Below are 26,167 nucleotides of genomic sequence, written 5' to 3' on the forward strand. Positions count from 1 at the left end.
GCGCTTAACCATTAGCATCATTCCTCCAAGCGTTTAGAACAGTGCTTGGCACAGAGTACGCTTAACCGTTACCGCCATTATTCCAAGCGCTCGGTACGGTGCTCTGCACATAGTAAGCGCTCCATAAATACTACTGAATGAATGAATGATATATAGTTCTGTAATGTTTAAATCTGTTACCGATTTGTCCATTCCAAGCGGTTAGTACAGTGTTCTGCACGTGGTAAGCGCTCGGTAAATACTATTGAATGAATGACTGACTGAATAATGTGTTTATTTGTACTGACGTCTGTCTCCCCCCCCGCCGCCCCAAGTCTGTGAGCTCGTTGTAGGCAGGGACTGACACTCTTTAGGGCTACAGTGTCCTTATCCAAGCGCTCAGTACAGCGCTTGGCACCCAGTTGAGCGCTCAGTAAATCCCACTGCGCGACTCCTGCGGGTGGGCGGGTGGGCGGATGGGCGGATGGGCGGATGGGCTCCTTCCCTGACTGGGCTGGGACCGGACGGTCCGGCAGGGGGCGCCGTCGCGGGGAGGGGCGGGGCGGGGCGGGGCGGGGCGGGGCGGCATCATTAGGGAGGCTGGGCGCCGTCGCCAGGGGGCGGGGCTCCGTCGTCGGGGGGCGGGGCTCCGTCCCTCCCGGCGCATGCGCCCCGGGCCCGGGGAGGCGGCGGCGGGGGCGCGCCCGGGCCGGGCCGGTGACGTCATGGCGGCGGCCATGGCGGACGGGGACACGGAGCGGCTGCTGCGCTACCTGGGCCAGGTGGAGGAGCTGGCCGAGGACGTGCTGGCCGACAAGCGCCAGGTCAGCCCCCCCCCCCCCTCCGACCCCGCAGCCCCCGCCGAGCCGGGTCGCGGGTTCCGATCCCGCCCCCCTTAGCTGGGTGACCGTGGGCAAGTCAGCAGCAGGCGCCCAACACCCCCAACGTCCCTTTCCCCCGGGGGCCCATCTCCGTCGGTGACCCCTGACCCCCCCCGCGGGCCTCCGCTTCCCTCCCCCGCAGGTCATCAACCTGCACGTCAAGCAGAACCAGAACCGCGAAGCGCTGCGTGCTCTGCAGAAGGACCCCGGCCCGCCCGGTGAGTGCACCCCCTCATCGTCATCATCATCATCATCATCGTCACAATGATAGCATCTGGCGAGCGCTCACTGTGCGCCCACCACTGGCCTGAGCGCGGGGGGGAGAATCCAAGGTGATCGGGTGGTCACGATAACCGCGTCTGTTAAGCGCTTACTGTGCGCCGGGCACTGTTCCGAGCGCCGGGGAGGAGACGAGGTGATCAGGTGGTCCCCCGTGGGGCTCGCCGTCTTCATCCCCATTTTACAGATGAGGTCGCCGAGGCCCAGTGAAGTGACCGGCCCAAAGTCACTCCGGCAGAGCCGGGATTTGAACCCACGACCTCCGACTCCCAAGCCCGAGGTCTTTCCACTGAGCCCCGCTGCTTCTCCAACCCCTCGCCCCCCCCCCCGCCCCGGGCACCCCCTGCCCTCGCCCGCCTCGGCCGAGTCACCTTCCCGGTCCCCGCGGCCCCGCCGGGCGACCGTGGCCGAGTCGCTTCGAGAAGGCGGCGCGGCTCGGTGGCGAGGGCCCGGACGTCGTAGGTCCTGGGTTCCGATGCCGCCCCCGCCGCTTGTCAGCTGCGTGACCTTGGGGCCGGTCGCTTCGCTTCTCCGGGCCTCAGTGACCTCAGCTGTCAAATGGGGACGGAGACCGTGGGCCCCCGGTGGGACAACCCGATCACCTTATATTTACCCCCAGTGCTTAGAACAGTGCTTGGCCCACAGTAAGCGCTTAGCAAATAGCGTCACGGTAATTCCCTTCTCTTCCCCTCCCACCCCAAATGGATCGTACCGAGGACTTGGGAGAGTCCAGTAAGTGAGTAGACGCAATCCCTACCCTTGTGGAGCTTCCAATCTATTCTGTCGGTAATATCTACAGAGAACCTACAGTAGGCCGAGCACCGTGCCGAGCGCTTTCGTATCGTATTGGGCTCTCCCACGTGCTCCTCCCACCCCCGGTAGACGTTCGATAACCACCGTGGATCGACTGATGACCCTCTAGACTCTCAACCCGTGGTGAGCGGGGAACGTCTCTACCACCCATTCATTCAGTCGTATTTATTGAGCGCTCACTGTGTGCCAAGCACCGGACTTAGTCTGCGTACCGGACCCTCCTAGGCTCTCAGCACGGTGCTCCCCACCCCACGGTAAGCGCTCAGTAAACACCGTGGATCAACTGATCATCCTCTAGATTCTCAGCCCCTTGCGGGCAGGGAAAGCATCTCCCAACTCCGCCGGATCGGCGTCTCCCCGGCGCTCAGCACGGCGCTGCGCTCGTAGGAAGCGCTCGGTAAATACCACCGACGGGGGCGTCGAACCACCGGGGCCGTTGTGCGTTTCAGAGGAGGTGATGGTCTGCTTGGGCAACATGTTCGTCCACCTGCCCCGGGAGCGGACCAAGGAGATGATCGAGAAAGGTAAGGCGGGGGGCGGGAGGCACCGGGACCTTGGCCTTCTTGGCCCCCCTCCGGGACTCAGTGAACCCGTCGGTAGTATTCATTGAACACCAACTACGTGCAGAGCACCGTCCCGATAGTATTTGCTGAGCACCTGCTATGTGCAGAGCACCCTTCCGATGGTACCTGTCGAGCGCCTGTGAGCGGAGCACCGTTCCGATCGTATCTGCGGAGCACCTACTAGGGGCGGAGCACCGTACCGAAAGTATCTGTTGAGCACCTGCCGTGAGCAGAGCGCTGTACTGAGCATTTGGGAGGGTCCACTCCTAACAGTGATGATAGTAATAATGATAATGGTACTCGTTAAGCAGTTAGTGTGGGCCGAGCACTGTTCTAAGCGCTGGGGTGGATCCAGGTTAATCGGGTTGGACCCAGACCCCGTCCCACGTGGGGCTCACGGTCCTCATCCCCATTTGACAAGTGAGGGAACTGAGGCCCGGAGCAGTGAAGTGACTCGTCCAGGGTCACCCACGGCGGATGAGGAGCGGAGGCGGGCTGAGAACCCGGCTCCTTCCGACTCCCAGGCCCGAGCTCTGACCATTAGGCCACGCTGCTTCCCGAGAGCTCCGCCCCAAGCTCTGTCCTCGGTCTGGGGGTCGCCGGCGCCCGGCAGCGCCCCAACTTTGCCCTCCCCCGTCTCCCCGCCCCTCGCCCACCCCAGACCAGGCCCATCTGGAGGAGGAGATCGAGAAACTGCGAGACCAGATGCGGGTCAAGGTCAACAACCTCTTGGAGGTCCAAGGTGATGAGCGGCGGGGGAGGGGGAGGCCTGGCCGCGGCGGGGGTCGGGGGGGAGGGGGAGACGGGGTCGCCCCGGGCCGACGGGGAGCGCCCGCGTCCACCCCTTCCCGCAGGCAAACCGGAAGTGAAAGGGTTCAACCTGCGGCCCCTGAGCCCCGAGGAGATGAAGGCGGTCACCGTCATCCTCAAGGGCTGAGCGGCCGGGGCGGGGGGCGCGGCCGACAGGCCCCCGGACACGCGGACGGACAGATGGAAGGATGGACGGGCGGGGAGGACCGCCCTGGACCCGCCTCGGGGAACGGACGGAGGGCGGGCGGGCGGGCCCGGGGCGGCCCCCGGCGCGGGCGGCTGACGGAGCCCTTGAGAATAAAGGCCGACAGCATCGGAAACAGTGCCTCCGCCTCCTCCCCACGCCGCTGTCCTCCTCCTTCCATTGGCCTCATCCTCACTCATCCTTCTCCCCGCTCCAGTCCTCCTCCCCTTCCCTCCACTGGCCTCCTTCTCCTTGCTCCACTGTCGTCGTCCTCCTCCCTCGCCCTCCTCCTTACTCCACCGGCCTCCTCCTTCCACTGCCTCATCCTCCTCCTCTTCCTCCTCACTCTACTGTCCTCCTCTTCCTTCCACTGGCCTCCTCCTCCCTCCTCCCCCTCACTCCACTCGCCTCCTCATCCTGTTCCTCCTGACTCCACTGTCGTCCTTCCACCGTCATCCTTCTCACTCCACTGGCCTCCTCTTCCCTCATCCTCCCCTGTAACCCTCCGTGCTGTCCCAAGGTGAGCCCGGGGTCCTGACGGTCTCGGGATCAGATGCTATCGCGTGACACCCCCCCCCCCGCCCCGAGCCAGCAGACGGAACTCAGAAGAGAGGGTGGGATACGGCGCAAGCCGGGAATACAGAAGGTGCCCCTCGCCCCCGTACCAGTCAGATTAGGTACGGAGGAGGGGGGAGAGATTGGATAAACTGAGGCCGGAAGCCGGAATGGCCTACGAGCACAGGTGATATATACCCGCGCCCTCTAGCCCGTGCAGCGGATGGGGACCGGTAGCCTCCGGCCGCGGGCCGCCTCTGCCCAGAGCGCGAGAAGCCCGGTCCGCCCGCAACCCCCGAGGAGCCGTGGGACGGACGGGTGAGGGTCCCGTCCCGCCGAACGCTCGTGGGGCCGGAAGCCACGTGCCTCCCCACGGGTGGGTGACGAACGCCTAAGTGGATTCCTCCCGAGTGGGAAGGGCACGTGGGCGAGAGGTAGCCGCCTCCCCCCATGCCAGTAAACCCTAAGCGAATCCCGCCTGGGTGGGACCCGGGTGTTCTGCCGCGGGCGAGTAACCTATAAGCCCGTTCTTCCCGTTAGGGAAGCTCTAACCGCCAGATAATCAGATTCCTCCCTAAAGGGAAGTTCACCGCCCTGCGTCTGAACAATCCAATAATTCGATTTGCCTCGCGGAGTAGATTCTGTATAAACCTCAGGCTTTCCATACCCGGTCTCCCCTCTCTCCCTCTTGCCGATTCCCGAACGAACCCGTCCCCGGGTGACGGGTGACGCGTGCCCAGAAGAAGCCCGCCGCGGGCAGGGAATGTGTCCGTCGATTGTTGAATCGCCCTCTCCCAAGCGCTCAGTCCAGTGCTCTGCACCCAGCGAGCGCCCAATCAATACGATCGAGTGAATGAATGAAGCGCCGCGACGCCTCCCCCGCCACCAGACGGCACCGGGTGACCCGAATCGTTTAATAGCCACAGAGGGCTTCCCGCAGGCCCGACCGACCGGACCCCTCCCCGGCTACCCGGCCGGGGCGGGGAAGGGGTGCTTCCGGGGAGGTGTCTCGGAGCCCCCCCGCCCGCGGCGAGGCCTAAGCTTTCTTCTGGTGCCAGAGGGAGCGGAACAGTTCCCTCAGCTGCTTCTCCCGGTCGTTGTGGCATCCTGAAATAAAAGCGGGGACCGGCCTCAGAGGAGGGGAACCGGGGGGCCCGCCCCCACCGCCGACCCCCGACCACCCCCGCGCCGCGTCTCCGTACCCAGGTGGGTGTTGGCCACGAAGTCCCCGCGGGCCGCGTCCCAGGCCCCGTCCCCCCGGCCGACCGGTCCGTCGTCCCACATGAGGTCGAAGCCCCCGACCCGCTTCTCCTTCCCCGTCAGCCTGCGGTGGGGGAGAGGGGCGCTGAGGGGCTCGGGGAGGAGGAGGGGTGGGGGGATCTTCGGGGGCGGCGGACGACCGGGGCCACGTCGGGACACGGGAGACGAGCGACGAAGCGGAACTTCCCGAGGCCGACGGCCATTCGTTCACCGTACTTCCCAAGCACTCAGAACGGTGCTCTGCGCGCAGTAAGCGCTCGATAAATACGACGGAACGAATGAGTCGGTCCCTCCGTTTGAGCGCTTACCGGGTGCGGGCGCCACCGGGGAGCACCCCGTGGGACCACCCGACGATCCCGCATCTCCCCCGGCGCTCGGCACGTAGTAAGCACCTCACACACACACCGCCATCATCGTGGTTATTATTAGGCCACGCCGCTTCTCGTGGCATCTCGGCGGCTGAGCCCGCGGCCTCCGGGAAGTCTTCCCTGATCGAGTTGGGGGGGGCGGGGGGGGGGCCTCACCTGGCCTCCATGTCGACCACGTGAAGGACGTCCTCCAGGAGGCAGGTTTTGAGCTCGTAGTCTTCGGGGCTGCTGGCCGTGAGGGAGGGCGAGGCGTTCACCTCCAGCAGCCACCTGCGGGTTGGGGGGGGGGGGTGTGTCCCCGTCACCTCACCTCTCTGGGCCTCGGTTTCCTCCTCCGAAAAGCACGGTCCGGGTCCCCCCCCATCCATCAGTGGTATTTATTGAACGCCTACAGCGTGCAGAGCACCGGACGGACCGCTTGGGAGGGTCCGGTAGAGCAGGGACGGCAGACACGTTCCCTTGCCCACGAGGAGCGGACGGTCTAGAGGGCCGGGCTCTGCCCGGGTTCACCCCCGCGGCCTCTGAACATCTTCGGCTCTCCCCCGGCGCTCAGCGCAGGGTACGTTTGCCGTAAAATCGAGCACGTTTAAGCCCGGGCCCGGGAGTCAGAAGGACCTGCGTTCTCATCTCGACTTGGCCACCCGTCTGCCGCGTGACCTCGGGCCGGTCCCCTCCCTTCTCTGGGCCTCCTTTCCCTCCTCCGGAAAACGGGGGTGAAGACCGGGGGCCCCACGTGGGACGGGGACCGGGTCCGGCTCGATTAGCTTGGATCTACCCCACGTTTGGCGCGGCGCCCGCCGCGGCGTAAGCGCTCAACAACAAGCCCTCTGTCCCCCCGGGGTCGCGGGGGCCCGGCTCACGGCTTGAGGCGGCGGTCGATGAGGACGTCGTAGCCGTAGAGCTGGAAGCGGCGCCTGTCGCTGACGATGACCCTGTGGACGCTGAGCAGGCTGCGGACGAGCAGGTCGCCCGTGGCCCCGAAGAGGCCCGCCGCCGCCGCCGCCCCGTGCCGCCCCGTCACGTACTGCCGGAAACGCTGCAGCGACCACTTGCAGCCCTGCCCCGGGCCGCCGGCGGGAGTCGGAGGGCGTGGGTTCGAATCCCGGCTCCGCCGCCCGTCGGCCGGCCGACCCCGGGCCGGTCCCTTCCCCGCCCGGGGCCTCGGTTCCCTCCTCTGGCAAATGGGGGTGAAGCCCGGGAGCCCCCCGGGAGACCGCCCGGTGACCTCCCGCCTCCCCGGCGCTTAGGACGGCGCTCGGCACCTAGTAAGCGCTCACCGGATACCTTCGTCTTTATCATCATCGCTATTACCCCGGCGCTCAGAACGGTGCTCGGCACCTAATAAGCGCTTAACAGATACCTTCGTCATTATTATCACTGTTACCCCGGCGCTTAGAACTGTGCTCGGCGCCTAGTGAGCGCTTAACCGATACCGACCTCGTATCTCCCCCCGTGCTCACAACGGTGTTCGGCACCTAGTGAGCGCTTAAATACCAACGTCCTATCTCCCCCCGTGCTCACAACGGTGCTCGGCACCTAGTGAGCGCTTAACAAAGACCGACATTATCAGTATCACTATTACCCCGGCGCTTAGAACGGCGCTCGGCATCTAGTAAGCGCTTAACCGATACCGACATCGTATCTCCCCCGGTGCTCGGAACGGTGCTCGGCACCCAGTAAGCGCTTACCAAAGAGCACCATTATTATTATGATGATGATGATTACGATTATTAGCGGGACGGACCTTGTCCGGGTCGTAGGCGGGCGCCGTCTTCTGCACGGCCACGTTGGTGAGGTGCACGTCTCCCCCGCGCTAAGGATCCTTGGCACCGATGCTCCGGGACGCCCCCGCCCCCCGTCCCCCTCCGGCCTCAGGCCCCGTCCCCCCACCCCGGGCGGGGGATACAGTGGTCGTCGAGGCTGCTGAGGGTGAAGCGCGTGTGGGAGAAGCGGGCGAAGCCGTCGCGGTAGACCCAGGCCCGCAGGGGCGAGTACTGGTCACACCCGACGAGCCGACGCCCAGCGGGCCGGGGGCGGGGGGGGGGGAGCGGGGAGGACACCCCCGGCGGGGTCGGTCACCCCCGGCGGGGTCGGTCGCCCCGGGGTCGCCCCCCTCCGCCCCCCGCATCCGCCCCCGTCCCCCCTTTCCTCCACCGCCTCCCCCCAGACCCGTCGAGCCCCTCTCCCCGCCCCCGGCCCCCTCCCCCCCGACCTCGGGCAGGGGGCCCGACTTACGGACATGACCAGGACGTAGACCCTCAAGTCGAACTTGCGACCTGCGACGGCGGAGGACCGGGCCCTCCCGAGCCGCCCCCCGGCCCGGCCCCCCGGAATAACGACCGCGGCGTCCCTCCGGCGCTCACTCCGCGCCGGGCGCCGCGCCTCGCGCCGGGGGGGCGACGGGGCCGGGCGGTTGGCCCCGGCCCCCGGCCCGCCCGCGGCGGCCGAGGCTTCGCCCCCCGCTCTCCGGCTGAGGGAACCGAGGCCCGGGCGGCAATCGGGGCGACGGTGCGCGTTAAGCGCTCGCTCCGCGCCCGGCGCCGTTCGGAGCGCCGGAGGGAAGGGACTGGCCTAAGGTCACACCGCCGACGGCTGGCGGTGCTGGGTTTCTCGTGACGGTGATAGCGATGACGACGATGACGGCGTCTGTTAAGCGCTCACTATGTGACCGGCACCGTACTAGGCCCCGCGGTAGATTCCAGCTGATCGGGTCGGGCCCGGTCCCTGTCCCACGTGGGGCTCACAGTCCTCGTCCCCATTTGACAGGAGAGGAGACCGGGGCCCAGGGAAGTGAAGGGGCCTGCCCGAGTTCCCGCGGCAGACAAGGGAGGAGAAGCCGGGGCCTTCTGGCGCCGGGGCTCTCCCCGCCGGGCCGCGCCGCTTCTCGACGGCCTCGCTTTCGTTACGGTTTCCCAAACGCTTGGCCCGGCCTTCCGCCCTCACGTCCTCGATCGGTACCGGTCGGTCGGTCGGTCGGTCGATCGCGGATGGGCCGCGCACTGTGGGGCCGGCGCACTCACCGCCTATCAGGTAGGGGTCCTCGATGTATCTCTGCGCGACGTAGTTTTCCACCGGGGCCTCTTCCTTCCGGTCATCTGAGCGGGAATTGTTCTGGAGAGGGAGGGTCCGGGCCCAAGCCCGTTGGCTGGGGGCCGCCATCTTGGATGGGCTGGGCGGGCCGCCATCTTGAATGGGCTGGGCCCACTCTCTTCCACCCCCCAGATTCCCTCCCCGGGACCACCCCCGAGGGCACCTGCCGGGTTGAAGGTGGTCTCGGGCCCCGGGGGGCGGGGGCTGGGCCGGGGTCCCTCCGATTGGGGTGGGGGTGAGGGCTTAGGGAGGGGCTGTGTTGCCCACCCCCCACCTCCAATGGGGGTGGGGTGAGAAGAACGGGGGGGAGGGAGAAAGGGAGGGATGAAGAAGAGGAGGAGGGAGGGAGGAAGAAGAGGAGGGAGGAAAAGAGGGACTGGGGGAGGAAGAGGAGGGAAGGAGGAGGGAGATGAGGAAGAGGGGAAATGAAGAAGGGAGGGAAAGGGAGACCGAAGGAGGGAGGAAGAAGAGAACAGGAGGGAGAGATGAAGGCAAGGAGAGACCCAGGGAGGAAGGAAAAGAGGGACTGAGGGAGGGAGGGAGGAACAAGAGGAAGAGGAAGAGAAAGAGAGAGGGAAGAACAGGAGGGAGGGAGGAACAGGAAGGAGAGAGGAAGAGAAGGAAGGAGGGGGGACAGGGAGGGAGGGAGGAAGGGAAGGAGGAACTGAGGGAGAGAGGAAGAGGAGGGAGGAAAAGGGACTTTGGGAAGAAGAGGAGGAAGGAAACGAGGGACTCGGGGAAGGAGGAAAAGGAGGGAGAGACGAGGAAGGAAAGGGAGGGACGGAGGGAGAGAGGAAGGTGGGAAGAAAAAGGGACTGGGGCAGGGAGAAAAGGAGGGAGAGAAGAAGAGGAGGGGGGAGGAAAAAGAGGGACTGAGGGAAGGAAGATGAGGAGGGGAGGAGGGAGAGGAAGAGGAGGAAGGGGGGAGGAAAAGAGGGACGGAGAGAGGAAGAGGAGAGGGAGGAGGAAAAGGAGCTGAGGAGGAGGAGGGAAGGAGGGAGAGAGGAAGAAAAGGAGGGAAGGAGGAGGGAGGGAGGAAGAGGAGGGCAGGAAGGCGGGCGGAGGGTTCGGGGGTCTCCGGGGGGTTCGGGGGCGGCCGGCCCGTCACCTTCCTCCAGTCCATGATGTCCTTGAGCTTCCGGAAGAGGAAGATGCCTCGGCCCTGGGAGCGGGCCACCTGCAATCGGCGCCGGGGTGGAGGCCGCGGCTCAGTCCTCCCAGAGGGTCGAGCGCCGAGCCCCTCGCCGGGGCCGGGGCTACCGGGTCGCCGCCTCCGACCCGGGCCCCGGCCCGCACCGGGCTCCCGGTCTAAAGAGGAGGGAGCTCGGGGACTGACTCCCCATCTTACGGGGGAGGAAACCGAGACCCGGGGAAGTGAACTTTCGGTTTTCTCTTTTTCGTGGTATATAATGCTTACTATACTATGTAGAGTAGCGTAGGGGCGATGTAAGAAGCGCTGGGGGCGGGGGGAGATCCAAGTTCATCGGGTTGGACACGGCCGCCGTCCCGTGACACGGGGCTCACGCTCTTAATCCCCATTTTACAGAGGAGGAAGCTGAGGCCCAGAGAAGCAAACTGATTTTTGTCTGCTCTTTTGTGCTGTTCAAGCGCTTACTATGTGGCGGGCACTGTGCTAAGCGCTTAGCCCTTATCGGGCACGGTCTCGTCGGGGCTCGTGCTCTTAATTACCATTTTACAGAGGTGGGGACGGAGGCCCAGAGAAGCCAAGCGACTCGCCCGTGGTCACATGGCCAATGTGTGTCGGACTGGGATTCGAACCCAGGGTCCCTAGAATCGGAATCCAGGAACCCTGGGTCGAGATATCTCTCTCTCTCTCTCTCTCTCTCTCTCTCTCCCCCCCCTCCGGCTTTCTGAGATCACGAGTCGCCTCCTACACCCACACGGCCGCCCCAAACAATAGCCCTAATGACAGTATTTAATAAGCGCCTTGTCGCTCCTCTTAATTTGCAGTTCCCCGTTCCCAATTAGCGCAAATTACGGCTTGTCACGACGGCGGTGGCTGGTGACGATTCCCTGCTGCGACTCGCGGGGCTCGAGGCGAAAATTCCCTTTCTACGCTCACCCCTTCGATCCGTCGCATTTCGTCCGATCGTGTGCCCTTACTGCGCGCAAAGCACCGTACTAAGCGCTTAGCCCTTTAAATCCCCTCTCCTCCCTACGCTCCGACCCCAACTGCGAGACTGGTTGGGTTTCGATCGGCCGGTCAGGCGGAGAAATTAATGTGGCCCGGTGGAAGGAGCCCGGGCCTCCCAAGCGTTTATCACAGTGCCGCGCACGGGGTAAGCGCTCAATAATACCATCGACTGAACGTCCTGTAGGCTGTCGGCCCCTCGTGAGCTCGTCGTGGGCAGGGAATGTCACTCTTTATCGTTGTACTGTGCTTCCCCAAGCGCTTAGTACAGTGCTCCGCACACAGTAAGCACTTAATAAATATCTTCGAAGGGACGCTCCGCACCCAGTAAGGGCTCAATAAATACCATCGATCGTCCTCTAGACTGCCAGCTCGCTGTGGGCAGGGAACGCGCCCACCAACTCTGTCGTCTTGGGCTCTCCCACGCGCTCAGCCCAGTGCTCTGCACAGGGAGTGTCGATATTTACCGTCGTACCGTACTTTCCCAACGGCTCCAGTACGGCGCCCTGCATTTGGGCAAGTCACTTCACTTCTCTGGGCCTCAATTCCCTCACCTGTCAGATGGGGATGAAGCCCGGGAGCCTCACGGGGGCCCACCGGATGACCTCGTATCTCCCCCGGCGCTTAGAACAGCGCCGGGCACCTAGTAAGCGCTTAACAGGTACCATCATCGTCGTCACGGTAAGCGCTCGATAAATACGACCGGACGATAAGCGCTCGAGAACCGCCGCCGACTGACTGAATGTCGACCAACCCAGATTTCTAGCCTGGGAGCCCACTGTCGGGTTTGTCTCTCTCTGTTGTCGAATGGTCCTTTCCAAGCGCTTAGGACAGTGCTCTGCACACAGTAAGCGCTCAATAAATACGACTGAATGAACCAGGTCGGAGCGGGGAAGGGCCCGGCGCAACGTCCTCCGAGCCCGCAGCCCGGCTTCGGATTCCGCTCCCCTCCGGGGTTCGCCGAGGTCGTTTCCCCCGCCTCGCCGGGGGCTCACCGGCTTCATGATCCACGTGGTGCCGGGGTTTTTGCGGAATTCCTCGACGAACAGGTGGTACTCGGACGGCAGGTCGAACGTCTTGGGGAAGAAGTCGTACTTCCTGGCCTCCAGTTTCCCCTCCTCGCGCTCCACGCGCCTCCGGAAACGCTTGAGGTTCTTCACCATGTAGTTCTTCCGAGTCAGCTGGAGGGGGGGGACCGGCACCGGACTGGAAACCTCCTCGAGGGGAGGGACCGTCCCCACCGACTCCGGGCGCGGGCGATCCGTCCGCCGCCGGCCGGGTACCGGGCGTCCGCTCGGCGCGCAGAGCGCTGTCCTGAACGCTCGGGACGGATTCGTCCTCGGCTCGTTCGATCGGGTTTATTGAGCGCATACAGGGTGCGGGGCACTGGGCTGAACGTTCGGGAGAGGACGACGACAGACACGTTCCCTGCCCGCAACGAGCTAGGGGAGATGAGGGCTTGATCGTGGAAGCCTTCCCGGAGGTGGTGTGATTTTCTGACGGATTCTTGAAGGGGGGGAGAGCGTGAGGGGCGAGACCGGGGATGGGGATCTGGGGAGTCCGGGAGGGGGAGGCCAGCTCCACCAGGGAAAACAGGCCGGGAAGCCACTACTCTGGACCGTCCCCGGGGACAAGGCCGGCTCCACTGAGGAAAACACGCCAGGAGGCCGCCATTTCGGGGCCTTCCACAGACACCAGGCCGGCTCCGATAGGGAAGAAGGGCCCGGGGGCCACCACTTCGGATCTGCCACGGGGACGGGTCCGGCTCCAATAGGGAAAACAGGCCAAAAGCCCACCATTTTGGATCTCCCACAGATCGGAGGCCAGCTCCGTTGAGGAAAGCAGGCCAGGAGATTACTACTTTGGATCTTCCACGGACACCAGGCCGGCTCCGTCGAGGAAAACGGGCCAGGAGGCCGCCGTTTTGGATCCGCCCCAGGCACGAGGCCAGCTCCGATGAGGAAGACGGGCCATGGGGCCGCCATTTTGGAGCTCCCCCACCCCCAGTGGGGGCGGTCGCAGACTCACCTCGTAGTGGTTGCGGAAGTGGCTGATGCGGACGTGCTCGTCCACGTACGTGTGGTCAGAGCTCTCCCGGACCCAGTTGGCGTCGCACCAGTAAAAGTCCCAGTCGCCCTCGCTGTGGGGAGTCGGGGGCGGCGGGGAGCGGAGAGGGGACAGAGCCACCGTCGAGAGGACGTCCCCGCCTTCGCCTCCCACCCCCCCGGATTTCTGGTTTCCATGCTATTTGTCAATGATAACGATGACGACGATGGTATTCGTTAAGCGCTTACTACGTGCCGAGCACCGTTCTAAGCGCTGGAGTACATACGAGGCCGTCAGGTTGTCCCACGTGGGGCTCCCAGTCTTCGCCCCCATTTTGCAGAGGAGGTCACTGAGGCCCAGAGAAGCGACTTGCCCCAAGTCACCCAGCTGACAGGCGGCGGAGCCGGGATTAGAACTCACGACCTCCGACTCCCGAGCCCGGACTCTTCCCGCTGAGCCACGCTGCTTCTCGGGTTAAGCGCTCACTACGTATCCGCCAAGCCCGGCTCTAGACGTCAGCTCGTGGTGGGCGGGGAAAGTATGTCGGTTTATTCTTCTACTGTCCGCTCCCAAGCGCTCGGTACGGCGCTTTGCGCGCAGTAAGCGCTCGGTAAGAATGAGTGAATCCATCAACGGTATGCATTGAACGCTTACTCCACGCAGAACGCTGTACTGAGCGCTTGGGAGAGGACAGTCCAACAGAGATGAGACGTGTGCCCTGCCCACCGCCAGCTGAGAGTCTGGCGGTCCATTGATGGTATTTATCGGGCGCTCACTGTGCGTGGGGCGCTGTACTAAGTGCTTGGAAGAGGACAAGAGAAGAGAGGTGGTAGATACCTCCCCCGCCCAATAAGCAGCCATCCCCGCCATGACTCTTACTCTTTAACTTCCACCCATCCGGGCCTCTGGTGGAGGACATCTAAAATGGTGTTGACCAGGGAGCACTTGAATCGGATACACGGTCTTGGTTCCCTGCAAGACAGATCCCCCACCCTCCACCCCCCCCCCGGCGCTAAGTACAGTGACCGCAAAGGGCATATAGTACAGTGTCCCCAGAGAGCTCTCAGCACAATACCCCCCCATGGGGGGGCACGGGACTCTGTACAGTCCTCCCCCACAGAGGGTGCTCAGTACAGTCCTCCCCCTCAGAGGAATAATAAATCCCATGACTACCAGTAGGCTGTTAACATCCTAGCTCCTTGTGGACCGGAAACGTGTCGCATCTCTACAGCTTCCCTGGCACTTAGTACAGTCCATTAAGCAATCGATCGTATTTGTTCATTCATTCGTATTTATTGAGCGCTGACTGTGTGCAGGGCACCCTCCTAAGCACCGGGGAGAGGACATCAGAAGCGTAAACGGACGCATTCCCTGCCTACAACGAGCTGACAGTCTAGAGGAGCGCTGACTTTATGCAGGACACTGTACTGAGTGCTCGGGAGGGTCCTATACTGTTCGTAGACACAAACCCCGCCCCCGAGGAGCTTACATTCCAGCAATCGGTGGTATTTATTGAACATTTATAAGTGCCTGGGAGATCATCTTGCATCTACCCCAGAGTATAGTACAGTGCTTGGCACCTAATAAGTACCTAACAAATACCTTTAAAAAAAAATAAAAATCGACCACCTACTTCTCTTTCAGTTTTGGGTAGCCGTGGCTCTTGCAGCACAGGTTCTGCAACAAGAGAAGGGATGTGAGTTCAAGTCAGGGGAGGCGATCCATCCGTGCTACTTACTGAGCACCTCCCGTGTGCAGAGCACTGTACGAAACACTTGGGAGAGTCCGGTGGAGTTGGCGGAAACGATCCTCGCCCTCGAGAAGTGAAGTAGCATGGCCTCGTGGACAGAGCCCGAGCCAGGGAGTCAGGAAGACCTGGGTTCTAATCCTGCTCTGCTGTGTGACCTTGGGCCCGTCACTTCACTTCTCTGTGCCTCAGTCCCCTCATCTGGAAAATGGGGATGAAGACTGGGAGCCCCGTGTGAGACGGGCACCGTGTCCGACCCGATTATCTCCAGCGCTTAGTACGGTGCTCTGCACGTAGTAAGCGCTTAACGATTACCCCCATTATTATTAAGAAGATTACGATCTTAGCAACCCACAGTAGCATGTGCTGAGCGTCTACTGCGTGCAGAGCACTGTGCCGAGTGCTTAAGAGCGTTCAACAGAGTTAGGACACAGCAACAGTAGAGAAGTGACCTTGGGTGAGTCGCTTCCCTTCTCTGGGCCTCAGTTCCCTCATCTGGAAAACGGGGATGAGGACTATGAGCCCCACGTGGGACAGGGGACTGGATCCATCCTGCTTAGCTTCTACCTCCCCCGGCGTCTAGCACAGTGCCTGGCACAGAGTGAGCGCTTAACATTAAAAAAAAAAGGAAAAGGTCCAGTGGAGCCCCAGCGCTGGGGTCGGAGGTCGGGGGTCGTCTCCCCCGCTCCTTACCCGGGCCCGCGACATAACGCCGCCGCCCCGCTCCCCCCGGCGTCGCTCAGCTCAGTCCCCGAGCGACCAGGCCTCCCCTGTTGCCATGGCAACGGCCCGGCCGTTAGGGGGCGGGGGAGACGGCGACGCCCGGAGTCTGCGCAGTCCGCACGGCCGCCGTGGGGGGGGGGGGGAGCGGGCTCGTGCCGCGAGTCTGCGCAGTGAGCGCGGGAGGCGGGGCGTTCGTGCCCGGAGGCGGCGCCGCCTGCGCCTGCGCCGCAGGCCGGGGGCGGGGCTTAAGGAGGGGAGGGAGGGAATCGGGAACCTCCAATGCGCAGAATCCGAATCCCGGCGAGGGGACTGGTGCGCGTGCGCCCTCTAGGGGCTGCGGCGCCGGGGAGGGGAGGGGCTGCGCAGGTGCCCGCTTCATTCAGTCAATAGTATTCATTGAGCGCTTACTATGGGCAGAGCACTGTACTAACCGCTTGGAATGTACAAAGCGGTAACAGATAGAGACCGTCCCTGCCCTCTGACGGATTTACAGTCTAATCGGGGGAGACGGACAGACAAGACCAATGGCAATAAATAGAATCGAGGGGAAGAACATCTCATTAAAATAATAGCAAATAAATAGAATCAGGGTGATGTACATCTCATTGACAAGATAAATAGGGTGATGAAGATATATACAGTTGAGCGGACGAGTACAGTGCTGAGGGGATGGGACGGGAGAGGGGCAGGAGCAGAGTACTGAGCGCTTGGAATGAACCACTGGGCAACAGATAGAGACCATCCCTGCCCAATGACGGGCCTACAGTCTAATCGGGGGTGACGGACAAAAACAAAACATAATCACGATAAATAGAATCAAGGAGCTGGACACCTCATTATCCAAATAAATAGGGTAATAAAAATATATACAAATTCATGCATTCGTTCATTCATTCATTCCATCCCCCTCTAGACTGTCCGCTCGTTATGGGCAGGGAACGTGTCTGTTTTATTTATCTATTGTCCTCTCCCAAGCGCCTAATCCGGTGCTGTGCACTCAATAAGCGCTCAGTAAATACGACTGATTGATTAATAGCATCGTAGCGTAGTAGGTAGAGCACGGGGCTGGGTTCTAATCCCCCCTCCTCGACCTGTCTGCTGAATGACCTTAGGCAAGTCAATTCACTTCTCTATGCCTCAGTTCCTTCCTCTGTGAAATGGGGATGGAGACTGTGAGCCCCAAGCGGGACAGGGACTGCGTCCAATCCGATAACCTTGTTTCTATCCCAGCTTAGAACAGTGCTGGGCACATAGTAGACCCTTAACAATTACCATTATAATAAGACTCGTCTCTACCCTAGTGTTTAGAACAGTGTTTGGCACACAGTAAACGCCTAACCATTGGAGCCATTTAAAAAAAAGAAAAGAAAAAAGTGCGGGCACTAGGATGAAAACCCGGATCCCGTGACTCCCAGCCCCCGGCTCCTTCTGCTACAAGTCGATGGATGGAAGCCAGAAGGTCCTGGGTTCTACTCTTGGCTCTGCCCCTTCTCTGCTGCGTGACCTTGGGCCAGCCACTTCACTTCTCTGGGCCTCAGTTCCCTCCTCTGTACAATGGGGATGGAGACTGCGAGCCCCACGGGGGATAGGGACTGGGTACAACCTGATTCTGTTGTATAATAATGTTGGTATTTATTAAGCGCTCACTATGTGCCGAGCACGGTTCTTAAGCGCTGGGGGAGATACGGGGTAATCGGGTTGTCCCACGTGAGGCTCACCGTCTTCATCCCCCTTTTCCAGATGAGGTCACTGAGGCACAGTGAAGTGACTTGCCCGAAGTCACACAGCTGGCGGAGCTGGGATTAGAACCCGTGATCTCCGGCTCCTAAGCCCGGGCTCCTTCCACTTGAGCCACGCTGCTTATCTCCCCCAGTCCTTAGCACGGCGCCTGCCGCATAGTACGTGCTTAACAAACACCATCATTATGATGGGGCTGGCAGGCTGGCTGCGTGGCTGGCTGGCTGCATGGCTGGCTGGCTGCGTGGCTGGCTGGCTGCATGGCTGGCTGGCTGCACGGCTGGCTGCACGGCTGGCTGCACGGCTGGCTGCATGGACGGGTGGACGGTCGGATGGATGGTGGCGCTCGCTCACCGTGGGCCAAGCGCAGTGGCCAGGCCCGGGGGCGGGGAGACAAAGGCGGCCTTTGGGGGTCGGGGGGCGGGCTGTCCGTGCACACTGAGCCCCTTTGTCCCTCCGGCCCCGCAGGCCCCGCCTCACCGCGGGGAGGGGGGACGGGGCTCGGCCGTCGTCCGGGCCGGCAGCGCGGGGAGCCCGGGCCCGGACGCCCCTCGGACACCCCCCTCCTCCGACCCCCGGCCCCGGACCCCGCAGCTATGGGCAATGGCATGAGCCAGGTAAGGGACCCTCCTCCTCCTCCTTTCCCTCCTCCTCTTCCCGCTCCTCTTCTTCTTCTTCATCCCGTTCCCCCTCCTTCTCCCCCTCTTCTTCCTCCTGTTCCTCCTCCTCGTCCTCCTCGTCCTCCTTCTCTTCCTTCTCCTCCTCCTCCTCCCCGCTGCCCCCCAGGGCTCTATCTGTCCATCCCTCCCGCTGGAGTCCCGGATCTGTCCATCTTCTGCCTCTCTACAGTCTGGCATCTGTCTTCCACCCTCTGTCCCGCCCACAGTCAGCCAACGGTACGTACTGGGCGCTTCCTGTGTGCAGAACACTGGACTAAACACTTGGGGGAGTCCACGCCAACAGCGTGGGTAGACACGTTCCCTGCCCACGAGGAGCTGACGGTCTAGAGGGGGAGACGGATGTGCATAGAAATCGATATAGTGTGTGCCGAGCACTGTACTGAGCGCTGGGGAGAGTCCCACACAGTAGACCTATTCCCTGCCCAAAATGCACTGAAAGTCTAGAGGGTATTATTCTACAGATAAACAGACATACTCATTCACTTGTATTTGTTAAGCACATACTGAGTGCAGAGCACTGGACTAAGCGCTTGGGGGGTGTCCAGTACGACAGCAGAACAGACACATTCCTCGTCCACAGGGAGCTGACGGTCTCGAGGGGGAGAGGGACATGAAGAGAAAGAAATAATATGTGGGATGTGGACGTGAGCGGTGCGGGGTTGGGACGGGGGAGGAAGAAAGGGAGCCGGTCGGGGCGACGCAGAAGGGAGGGGGAGAAGAGGAAAGGAAGGTGCAGTCAGGGAAGGAGTCTTGGAGGAGGTGTGCTTTTAGTAAGTTCACCGCGGACAGTGAATGTGACTGTGGCGCTTTGCACGGTAAGCGCTCAATAAATGTGATTGAATGACTGAAGGAGGAGGGCGGTCACGTGGGGGACCCCGTGGGGGGGGGGGGGGCGGGGGGGAGGTCGCCCGAAATTCGGCCCCGGCCCCACCCCCACCCACCTCCCACTCGTGTCGTGCAGGTCCTGCCCGGCCTCTTCCTCGGGAGCTTCGCAGGTGAGAGATGCTCCGGCCCCGGCCCCAGGCCCCGCTCCCCAAATCGGGCTACGCCCCCCGACCCCCACCCCGGCCCCCAGCCCAGCCCCCCAGCCCCCTACAAGAAGCAGTGCGGCCTAGTGGGTAGAGCCTGATTCTGGGAGTCCGAAGGACCTGGGTTCTCATCCCCCATCTGCCGCTTGTCTGCTGGGTGTGTGACCTCGGGCTGGACACTTCGCTTCTCTGTACCTCCGTCCCCTCATCCGTAAAATGGGGATGGAGGCCGTGAGCCCCACGGGGCACGGGGACTGTGTCCAATTCGACTGACTAGTCGTTATCCCGGTGCTTAGGACGGTGTCTGGCACATAATAAACGATTAATAAATACCATTATTATTATTGATCTGATAGACACGGGTGACCCAGGTCTGGTCTTGGGGGTGGACTCGGGGGGACGTTTGTGGGGGAGAAGGGGGTGGGCTGGGAGTTGGGGGGACGGGGGAGGACGGAGGGGCTTCCCGCCCAGTCGGAGCCAACAGTCGGAGTCGAAGTGAATCCGCCCGCTTATCTCGACCTGTTCCTCCCGTCAGATGCCAAAGACGTGGCCCAGCTGAGCAAGAATAAGATCACCCACATCATCTCCATCCACGACACCCCCCAAACGCTGCTCCAGGTACTGGGGGCTTCTCCGCCCGCCCCCCCACCTCCAGCCTGCTAGCCGTCCCTCCGTCTCGTCTATCTCACCACCCGCCCCCTGACCTTCATCCCGCCTCACGGCCCCCAGACCGTCGCTCTCACCGCCTTCAAAGCCTTATGGAAGGCCCGTCTCCTCCTCCAAGAGGCCTTCCCTGACTGCACCCCCCTCTTCTCCGGTTCCCTTTCTTCCTCCCCCGTCCCAGCCCCGCACCGCTCCCGTCCGCATCCACATTTTATTTCTTTCTCTTCATGTCCGTCTTCCCGCCTTAGACCGTCAGCTCCTCGTGGGCAGGGAATGTTTCTGTTTACTGTTCTACTGGCCTCTCCCAAACGCTCAGTAGAGTGCCCTGCACCCAGTGACTGCTCAGTAGATACGATCGAATAAATGAATGAACTCCTTCCCACAAGGCCTTCATCCTGCCCGGGGTTGGGAGGGGTGTAGGGGAGGAGACGGAGACCACTTCTATCCCGGCCCGGACCCCCGAGGGAGCCTTGGGAGAGGCTACTTCGAGGCAGGGGTGGGGGTAGGGTCTTCTATCAATCAATCAATCAATCAATAATAGTATTGATTCATTCAAACATTGTATTTATTGAGTCCGGCTTTCTATGTTTCCTTGGCGTCGTCCAGGGCATCACCTACCTCCGGATCCCTCTGCCCGATGCCCCTGAGGTGCCCATGTGAGTACCCGGCCCGCTGGGGGGTGGGGGGCTTCGGGTGCCCCCTGGGTCTGGGGGTCGGGGACACGCCTGACTGGCTCTGTGGGGGTCCCGGAGGAGTCGGGGGGGGGGGGCCGGTAAGGTCTCTAGGGGCCCCGGGCTGGGCCTACCGGGGCTCCTAGTTCTGTGGGGAGCCCGGGAGGGTTTTGGGGGGCCTCCCAGCACCCGCAACTCTGGGGAGGTCTTTGACAAGCTCTTACTATGTGCCAGGCACTGTACGAAGCGCTGGGGTGAATCGGGTTGGACCCGGTCCCCATCCCATGTGGGGCTCACAGTCTCCACCCCCATTTTCCAGAGGAGGGAACTGAGGCCCGGAGAACGATAATAATAATAACGATGCTGGTACTCGTTAAGCGCTTACTATGCGCCAAGCACCGTTCTAAGCGCCGGGGGAGATGTAAGCTGATCAGGTTGTCCCCCGTGGGGCTCACAGGCTTCATCCCCATTTTACAGATGAGGTAACCGAGGCACAGAGAAGTGATGTGGCTTCTGACCCCAGCTCTTTCTCTGTCTTTCTATCTCCATCCCTGTCTCTCTCTCTCTGTCTGCCTCTCTGTCTCCATCTCTCTATCCGTCTCCTTCTCTCCGTCTGTCTCCGTCCCTCTATCTCTCTGCCCATCTCTGCCTCTCTGCCCGTCCCTCTGTCTCTGCGCTTGTCTTTCTGCCCGCCTCCGTCTCTCCTTCTGCCTCTCTCTGTCTCCATCTCTCCATCGGTCCCTGGACCTCTCCGTCTCTGTCTCTCTTCCCAGCAAGCAGCATTTTCAGGAATGCATCGACTTTATCCACGGCTGCCGCCTCGCCGGGGGCAACTGCCTCGTGCACTGGTGAGACCCCCCCCCCCCCACTCCCTCCCCACCTCCCCCGACCCCGGGAGGGAGGAGCTGAGCGTGAAGCCCCTTGGGGTGGGGGGCGGGGGCAGCAGAGGCCCGGGCGGCCCTGGCATTCACCCATTCATTCAAACATCGATTGAGCGCTTACCGCCTTGCAGAGCTCACTGCGCTGAGCGCCTGGGAGAGTCCAATACGACAGCAAACCAACCCATTCCCTGCCTACAGCGAGCTGACGGTCTAGAGCGGGAGACGGACAGGAAGAGAAATGACTCTGCGCCGTGCAGAGCACTGGACGGAGCACCTGGGAGAGTCCAATACAACAGTAAACCGACGCGTTCCCTGCCCACAAGGAGCTGACAGTCTAGAGGGGGAGACGGACTTGAAGAGAAATCGATATGGGGAGTGCGGAGCACTGTACTGAGTGCTTGGGAGAGTCCAGTAGCGCAATATAACCGATACATTCCCCGTCGGCATGAGCTGACAGTCTAAGGGGGAGATGGACATGAAGAGAGATGACTCTACTGTGGGCAGAGCACCGTACTGAGCGCTCGGGAGAGTCCAATCCAACCATCAAGAGACCCATTCCCAGCCCACAGGCCGTTAAGGGGGAGCGGGCTGTAGGGGAGCAGGTGGAGCAGGGTCCCCGGCGTCCCCGGTCTTCCAGCATGGCGGGAGTGTCGCGGAGCGCGACCATCGTGACGGCCTACATCATGGGCGGTGTCGGGCTGGGCTGGGAGGAGGCCCTGGCGGCCGTCAGAGGGGTCCGGCCCAGCGGCCGACCCCAACCCCGGCTTCCGGGAAACAGCTGCGGCACTTCAGCCGGGGATCCGCCCGCAAGGGTAGGCCGCCCCGCCGGACCGGGGACGAATCCTCTGCGTGACCTCGGGCCGGTCACTTCCCTTCTAGTAGAGAAGCAGGGCGGCCCAGTGGGTAGAGCCCGGGTCTGGGAGGCAGAAGGACCGGGGTTCTCACCCCGGCTCCACCTCCCGTCTGCCGCGTGTGACCTTGAGCCAGTCACTTCCCTCCTCCGGGCCATCTGGAAAATGGACATTACCACTGTGAGAGCCATGTGGGACAGGGACTGTAATCCAACATAATTCACTTGAATCTACCTCAGCACTTAAATGACCACAGTTGTTATTGTCATTATTATTACTGAGCACTTACTGTATGCAGAGCCCCGGCCTGTTAATTGTTCTACTGGACTCTCCCAAGCTCTTGGGACGGTGCTCGGCGCACAGTAAATGCTCAATAAATACCACTGAGCACTTGAGAGAGTCCCAGAGAGTTGGTAGCTCCGGGAGCTTACAATCCATCCATCTATCTATCACAGAGCGCTTCCTGTGTGCGGAACACTCTGCTGAGCACTTGGGAGAGTCCACTAGAGTAGAGACGATCCCTGCCCTCAAGAAGCTTCCAGTCTACTGCGTGCGGAGCACTGTACTGCGCGCTCGGGAGAGCACACGAGAGTTAGTTGGGGGGCCATGGGGGAGGAAAGAGCCGGGCTCCCCCGACCCCCAGCCCACCCTCCCTCCTAGATCGGCCAGCAGCTACAGCAGCGGTTTGGGACGAGCACCTTGGACGACGTGGGGGACAGTCTCCGCCGGGAGGCCCTCCAAAAGTCGGGGGGCGAGGGCTCCCCGTCCACCGTGGAGGCGAGCCCGGGGGGAGCCAGCACCCCCAGACCCGGACCCCCCCTCCTCCTGCGTCTCATGGAGATCTGCCTCTTCTTCCCCAGGTGCCCGGCTCCCGTGGACGGGTGAGGGGTTGGGGGCGGGTGGTCCCCGGGATACGTCTCAAATCCATCGATTCCATCGTGTTGATTGAGCGCTTACCGTGTGCGGAGCACTGTACTAAGCGCTCGGGAGGGTCCGGTATAGCAATTAACGGACACATTCCTTGCTCACAAGGAGCCGACAGTCTAAGAGGGGGAGACGGACACGAAGACAAATCGATATGCTGTGCGAACGTTCATGGAAATCAATATGCTGTGTGCAGAGCCCCGTACTAAGCGCTCGGGAGAGTCCAGTGCAGCAATTAACAGACACATTCCCCGCCCACAGGGCGCTGACAGTCTAGAGGGGGAGACGGGCATGAAGAGAAATGAATATACGTGTGCAGAGCACTGGGCTGAGTGTCTGGGAGAGTCCGAGCGAACAATAAACAGACACACATTCCCCGCCCACAATGAGCTGACGGTCTAGAGGGATCCGTGTGATGTATTGTGCTCTTGTCCCGTGCTGAGCACTGGACGGAGCCCTTGGGAGCGTCTAGCCAAATCTGTAGACACGCTCCCTCCCTTCAAGGAGCTGACAGTCTCCCGTGTGCAGAGCGCTGTGCTGAGCACTCGGGAGAGTCCAGTCGAGTTACCAGACGCAAACCCCGCCCTCAAGGAGCTTCGTCTCCTGCGTGCTGAGCACTGTGCTGAGCACTTGGAGGAACAAATTCACTCATTCAGGCGGGGTATTTACTGAGCGCTACTCTGTGCAGAGCACAGGAATAAGCGCTTGAAAGGGGCGATTGGGCAGCAGATAGAGACCATCCCTGTCCGACGACGGGCTCACCGTCTAAAAGAAAGTGCAAAACCCTGGACCGAGCGCTATGGGAAAGGACAATCCCGCCGTCAACAGGGACGGTCCCCGGTCGGGCTGGGAAGAGGAGGGGGGGCCTGTGTGACCGTGAGTCTGTGGACCCCTGGAGCTGCGTGCACGTGTGTGGCTGTGGGCTTGTGTGACATTGTGGGACGACGTCGTGTGACGGTGTGTGCCCTCAGGTCTTGTCGCCGCGGTGGCCGTGAGGCTTAGGCCCTGCGTCTGCGGCCGCCAGCCTCACCCCTGGATCCTCAGCTGCAGCCGTCTCCTTCCGCAAGTCACCGGCCAGCAGCTCCTGCGGCCGGACCCCGCCCTTCCTCACAAGCCAAAGAGAAAGAGCCAACGTAACGGGACGCCTTAACCGGCCACCTTAACCCACCGCCTTAACCGGCCACCTTAACGGGCCACCTTGAACAGACCGCCTTAACGGGCTTGCTCCTTAACAAGCTCGTTAATAAGCAACCTCAAAGAGGTGCTCATTAAAGAGCTCGTTAACGAGCCACCTTAACGGGACACCTTTAGGAGGTGCACGTTAACAAGCTCGTTAACGGGCCACCTTAAGGAGGGACACGTTAACAAGCTAACAAGTTAACACACACACACACGAACGCACCAAGGTGTTCGTCAACGAGCTCGTTAACAAGCTCATTAACAGGTTCGTTAAGTCACCTTAACGGGCCACCTTAACGAGGTGTTCGTCAGCGAGCTCGTTAACAAACTCATTAACAGGTTCGTTAAGTCACCGTAACGGGCCCCCTTAACGAGGTGTTCGTAAACAAGCTCGTCAACAAGCTCGTTAACATGCCCGTCGAGCCACCTTGACAAGGTGTTCGTTAACAAGCTCGTTAACATGCTCGTTAAGTCACCTTAACAAGGCGTTCGTAAATAAGCTCCTTAACAGGCTCGTTAACAGCTCACCTTAATGAGGCGTTCGTTAACAAGCCCGTTAGCAAGCACGTTAACGGGCTCGTTAACGAGCCACCTTAACGGGCCCTTAATGAGGTCCTCGTTAACCAGCGCGTTAAGCCACCTTAACGGGCCACTTTAACAATCTACCTTAAGAGACCACCTTAACAGACCTGAAATGAGCTCCCATGTCATAATAGTAATAATAATAATAGCCATAATTGTGCTATTTATTCTGCACTGTGCTGAACGCTGGGGGAGATGGAAGATCATCAGATGGGAGCCAGTCCCCGTCTCCTGTGGAGCTCCCGGGCTAAGTCGGAGGGAGAACAGGAATCGAATCCCCCCGTTTTACAGTTGAGGAAACGGAGGCCCAGAGGCAAGTGACTTGCCCAAGGTCACGCAGCAAGCAAGTGAGGGAGGTGGGATTGGAACCCAGGTCCTCGGACTCCCAGCCTTGGGCTCTTTCCACCTGGGTTCTAATCCCCGCTCTACCACCGGTTGCTGTGTGCGTGACCTCGGGAAAGTCACTTGACTGCCCTGGGCCTCAGTTTCCTCCTCTGTAAAATGGGAATTCGATCCCTGTTGTCCCTCCCAGCCCCACAGCACTTACGTCCACAGCCATAATTTATTTATTTCTCTTCATTCCCGTCCCCCTCTAGACTGTCAGCTCCTTCTGGGCAGGAAATGTGTCTGTTCTATTGTCCTTTTGTCCTCTCCCAAGCACTTAGTACAGCGCTCTGCACACAGTAGGCACTCAATAAATATACTTGATTGATTAATTGACCTCTGACTCCCAATGCCGGGCTCTAGCCACTAAACCACACTGCTTCTCTGTTCTCTGCTGTCCTCTTCTAAACGCTTATTACGGTGTCCTGCGCAGAGTAAGCGCCCAAGCTCATTGTGGGCAGGGAATGTTTATTGTTCTGTTTTCCTCTCCCCAGCGCTTAGTCCAGTGCTTTGCACCCAGTAAGCGCTCAATAAATACGACTGAATGAATGAACGAACGAATTGACTGGTAAGGGGCGGAGAGAGAACGGAGGCAGGGCAGAAGTCTGGGATCAGTATCAGCCAGTTGGGAGTATTTATTAATTATGGTACCTGTTAAGCGCTTACTATGTGCCAAGCACTGTTCTAAGCGAGGAGTGTAGTCGGGGAAGACATCCTGAAGGAGGTGTGATTTCGGTGGGGATTTAAATATGGGGAGAGGGCTCCTCTAACAGATAGGGAGGTGGGAGGAAGTTTCAGGCCAGAGGGAGGACGTGGGCAAGGGGTCGGCGATGTTTATTGAGCACTAAACTGTGCTGAACGCTTGGGAGAGTCCCGGACAGCAGAGTGAGTAGACACGACCCCTCCCCTCAAACAGCCGATGGTCCTAGAGGGGGAGATGGGCGAGATGGAGGAACGATGCTTAGTACGGCGCTCAAGCTCCCGCAGGTAGTAGGAGCTCAATAAATACCATCGACGGATTGACAGTGAGCAGGTTGGCGTTGGAGGAGCTGGATGGGCTGGAGCGGGAGAGGGGCGAGGGTAAATACCCTGGGGGGCAGTTGATTGGACGCCTAAAAGCCAACAGGAGGGAGTTTC

At 61.3% G+C, this 26,167-nt stretch overlaps 3 protein-coding genes across 6 annotated transcripts; 2 read left to right on the forward strand and 1 right to left on the reverse strand.

Annotated features, from left to right (window-relative positions):
* The first annotated feature begins 678 nt into the window (after window positions 1-678).
* Window positions 679-3,645, forward strand: PDRG1 (p53 and DNA damage regulated 1). Of its 2 annotated transcripts, XM_029048693.2 has the most exons (5): window positions 679-803; window positions 1,003-1,078; window positions 2,402-2,476; window positions 3,177-3,257; window positions 3,370-3,645. In XM_029048693.2, the coding sequence occupies exons 1-5, from the start codon at window positions 705-707 to the stop codon at window positions 3,450-3,452; spliced, it is 414 nt and encodes a 137-aa protein (XP_028904526.1). In that variant the 5' UTR covers window positions 679-704; the 3' UTR covers window positions 3,453-3,645. The 2 variants fall into 2 exon arrangements, with proteins under 2 accessions (XP_028904526.1, XP_028904528.1); XM_029048695.2 differs by lacking the exon at window positions 2,402-2,476.
* Window positions 3,646-4,964: 1,319 nt separating this feature from the next.
* Window positions 4,965-15,526, reverse strand: TTLL9 (tubulin tyrosine ligase like 9). 2 transcript variants are annotated; one of them, XM_029048653.2, is made up of 14 exons: window positions 15,421-15,526; window positions 14,614-14,657; window positions 13,860-13,973; window positions 12,963-13,074; window positions 11,930-12,115; window positions 9,891-9,959; window positions 8,713-8,803; window positions 7,928-7,968; window positions 7,599-7,686; window positions 7,437-7,495; window positions 6,553-6,749; window positions 5,849-5,962; window positions 5,267-5,388; window positions 4,965-5,171 (listed from the first exon to the last, which is right to left on the reverse strand). In XM_029048653.2, the coding sequence occupies exons 1-14, from the start codon at window positions 15,433-15,435 to the stop codon at window positions 5,101-5,103; spliced, it is 1,323 nt and encodes a 440-aa protein (XP_028904486.1). In that variant the 5' UTR covers window positions 15,436-15,526; the 3' UTR covers window positions 4,965-5,100. The 2 variants fall into 2 exon arrangements, with proteins under 2 accessions (XP_028904486.1, XP_039771057.1); XM_039915123.1 differs by lacking the exon at window positions 7,928-7,968 and having other exon boundaries at window positions 6,553-6,642; window positions 7,599-7,612; window positions 15,421-15,525.
* Window positions 15,527-17,727: 2,201 nt separating this feature from the next.
* On the forward strand, window positions 17,728-24,406 carry DUSP15 (dual specificity phosphatase 15). 2 transcript variants are annotated; one of them, XM_029048711.1, is made up of 8 exons: window positions 17,728-17,804; window positions 18,829-18,862; window positions 19,431-19,513; window positions 20,165-20,214; window positions 21,003-21,077; window positions 21,673-21,921; window positions 22,622-22,821; window positions 23,857-24,406. In XM_029048711.1, the coding sequence occupies exons 1-8, from the start codon at window positions 17,784-17,786 to the stop codon at window positions 24,033-24,035; spliced, it is 891 nt and encodes a 296-aa protein (XP_028904544.1). In that variant the 5' UTR covers window positions 17,728-17,783; the 3' UTR covers window positions 24,036-24,406. The 2 variants fall into 2 exon arrangements, with proteins under 2 accessions (XP_028904544.1, XP_028904545.1); XM_029048712.1 differs by having other exon boundaries at window positions 21,748-21,921.
* The last annotated feature ends 1,761 nt before the right edge of the window (window positions 24,407-26,167 follow it).

The sequence above is a fragment of the Ornithorhynchus anatinus genome, chromosome 21 (assembly GCF_004115215.2).
Source record: "Ornithorhynchus anatinus isolate Pmale09 chromosome 21, mOrnAna1.pri.v4, whole genome shotgun sequence".
Taxonomy (NCBI): Eukaryota; Metazoa; Chordata; class Mammalia; order Monotremata; family Ornithorhynchidae; genus Ornithorhynchus; species Ornithorhynchus anatinus.

Bases quoted from the DNA above. Each gene is read 5' to 3' on its own strand.
- PDRG1 (XM_029048693.2), top strand. From the start codon at position 705: ATGGCGGCGGCCATGGCGGACGGGGACACGGAGCGGCTGCTGCGCTAC. The intron at 1,079-2,401 runs GTGAGTGCACCC...TGTGCGTTTCAG, and splicing joins GAAGGACCCCGGCCCGCCCG to AGGAGGTGATGGTCTGCTTG. The intron at 3,258-3,369 runs GTGATGAGCGGC...CCCTTCCCGCAG, and splicing joins CAACCTCTTGGAGGTCCAAG to GCAAACCGGAAGTGAAAGGG.
- TTLL9 (XM_029048653.2), bottom strand. The intron at 12,116-12,962 runs GTGAGTCTGCGA...CCCCCCCTCCAG, and splicing joins ACTTCCGCAACCACTACGAG to CTGACTCGGAAGAACTACAT. The intron at 5,389-5,848 runs GTGAGGCCCCCC...CCCCCACCGCAG, and splicing joins GTGGTCGACATGGAGGCCAG to GCTGACGGGGAAGGAGAAGC.
- DUSP15 (XM_029048711.1), top strand. From the start codon at position 17,784: ATGGGCAATGGCATGAGCCAG. The intron at 20,215-21,002 runs GTGAGTACCCGG...CTCTCTTCCCAG, and splicing joins GATGCCCCTGAGGTGCCCAT to CAAGCAGCATTTTCAGGAAT. The intron at 21,922-22,621 runs GGTAGGCCGCCC...CCTCCCTCCTAG, and splicing joins GCCGGGGATCCGCCCGCAAG to ATCGGCCAGCAGCTACAGCA.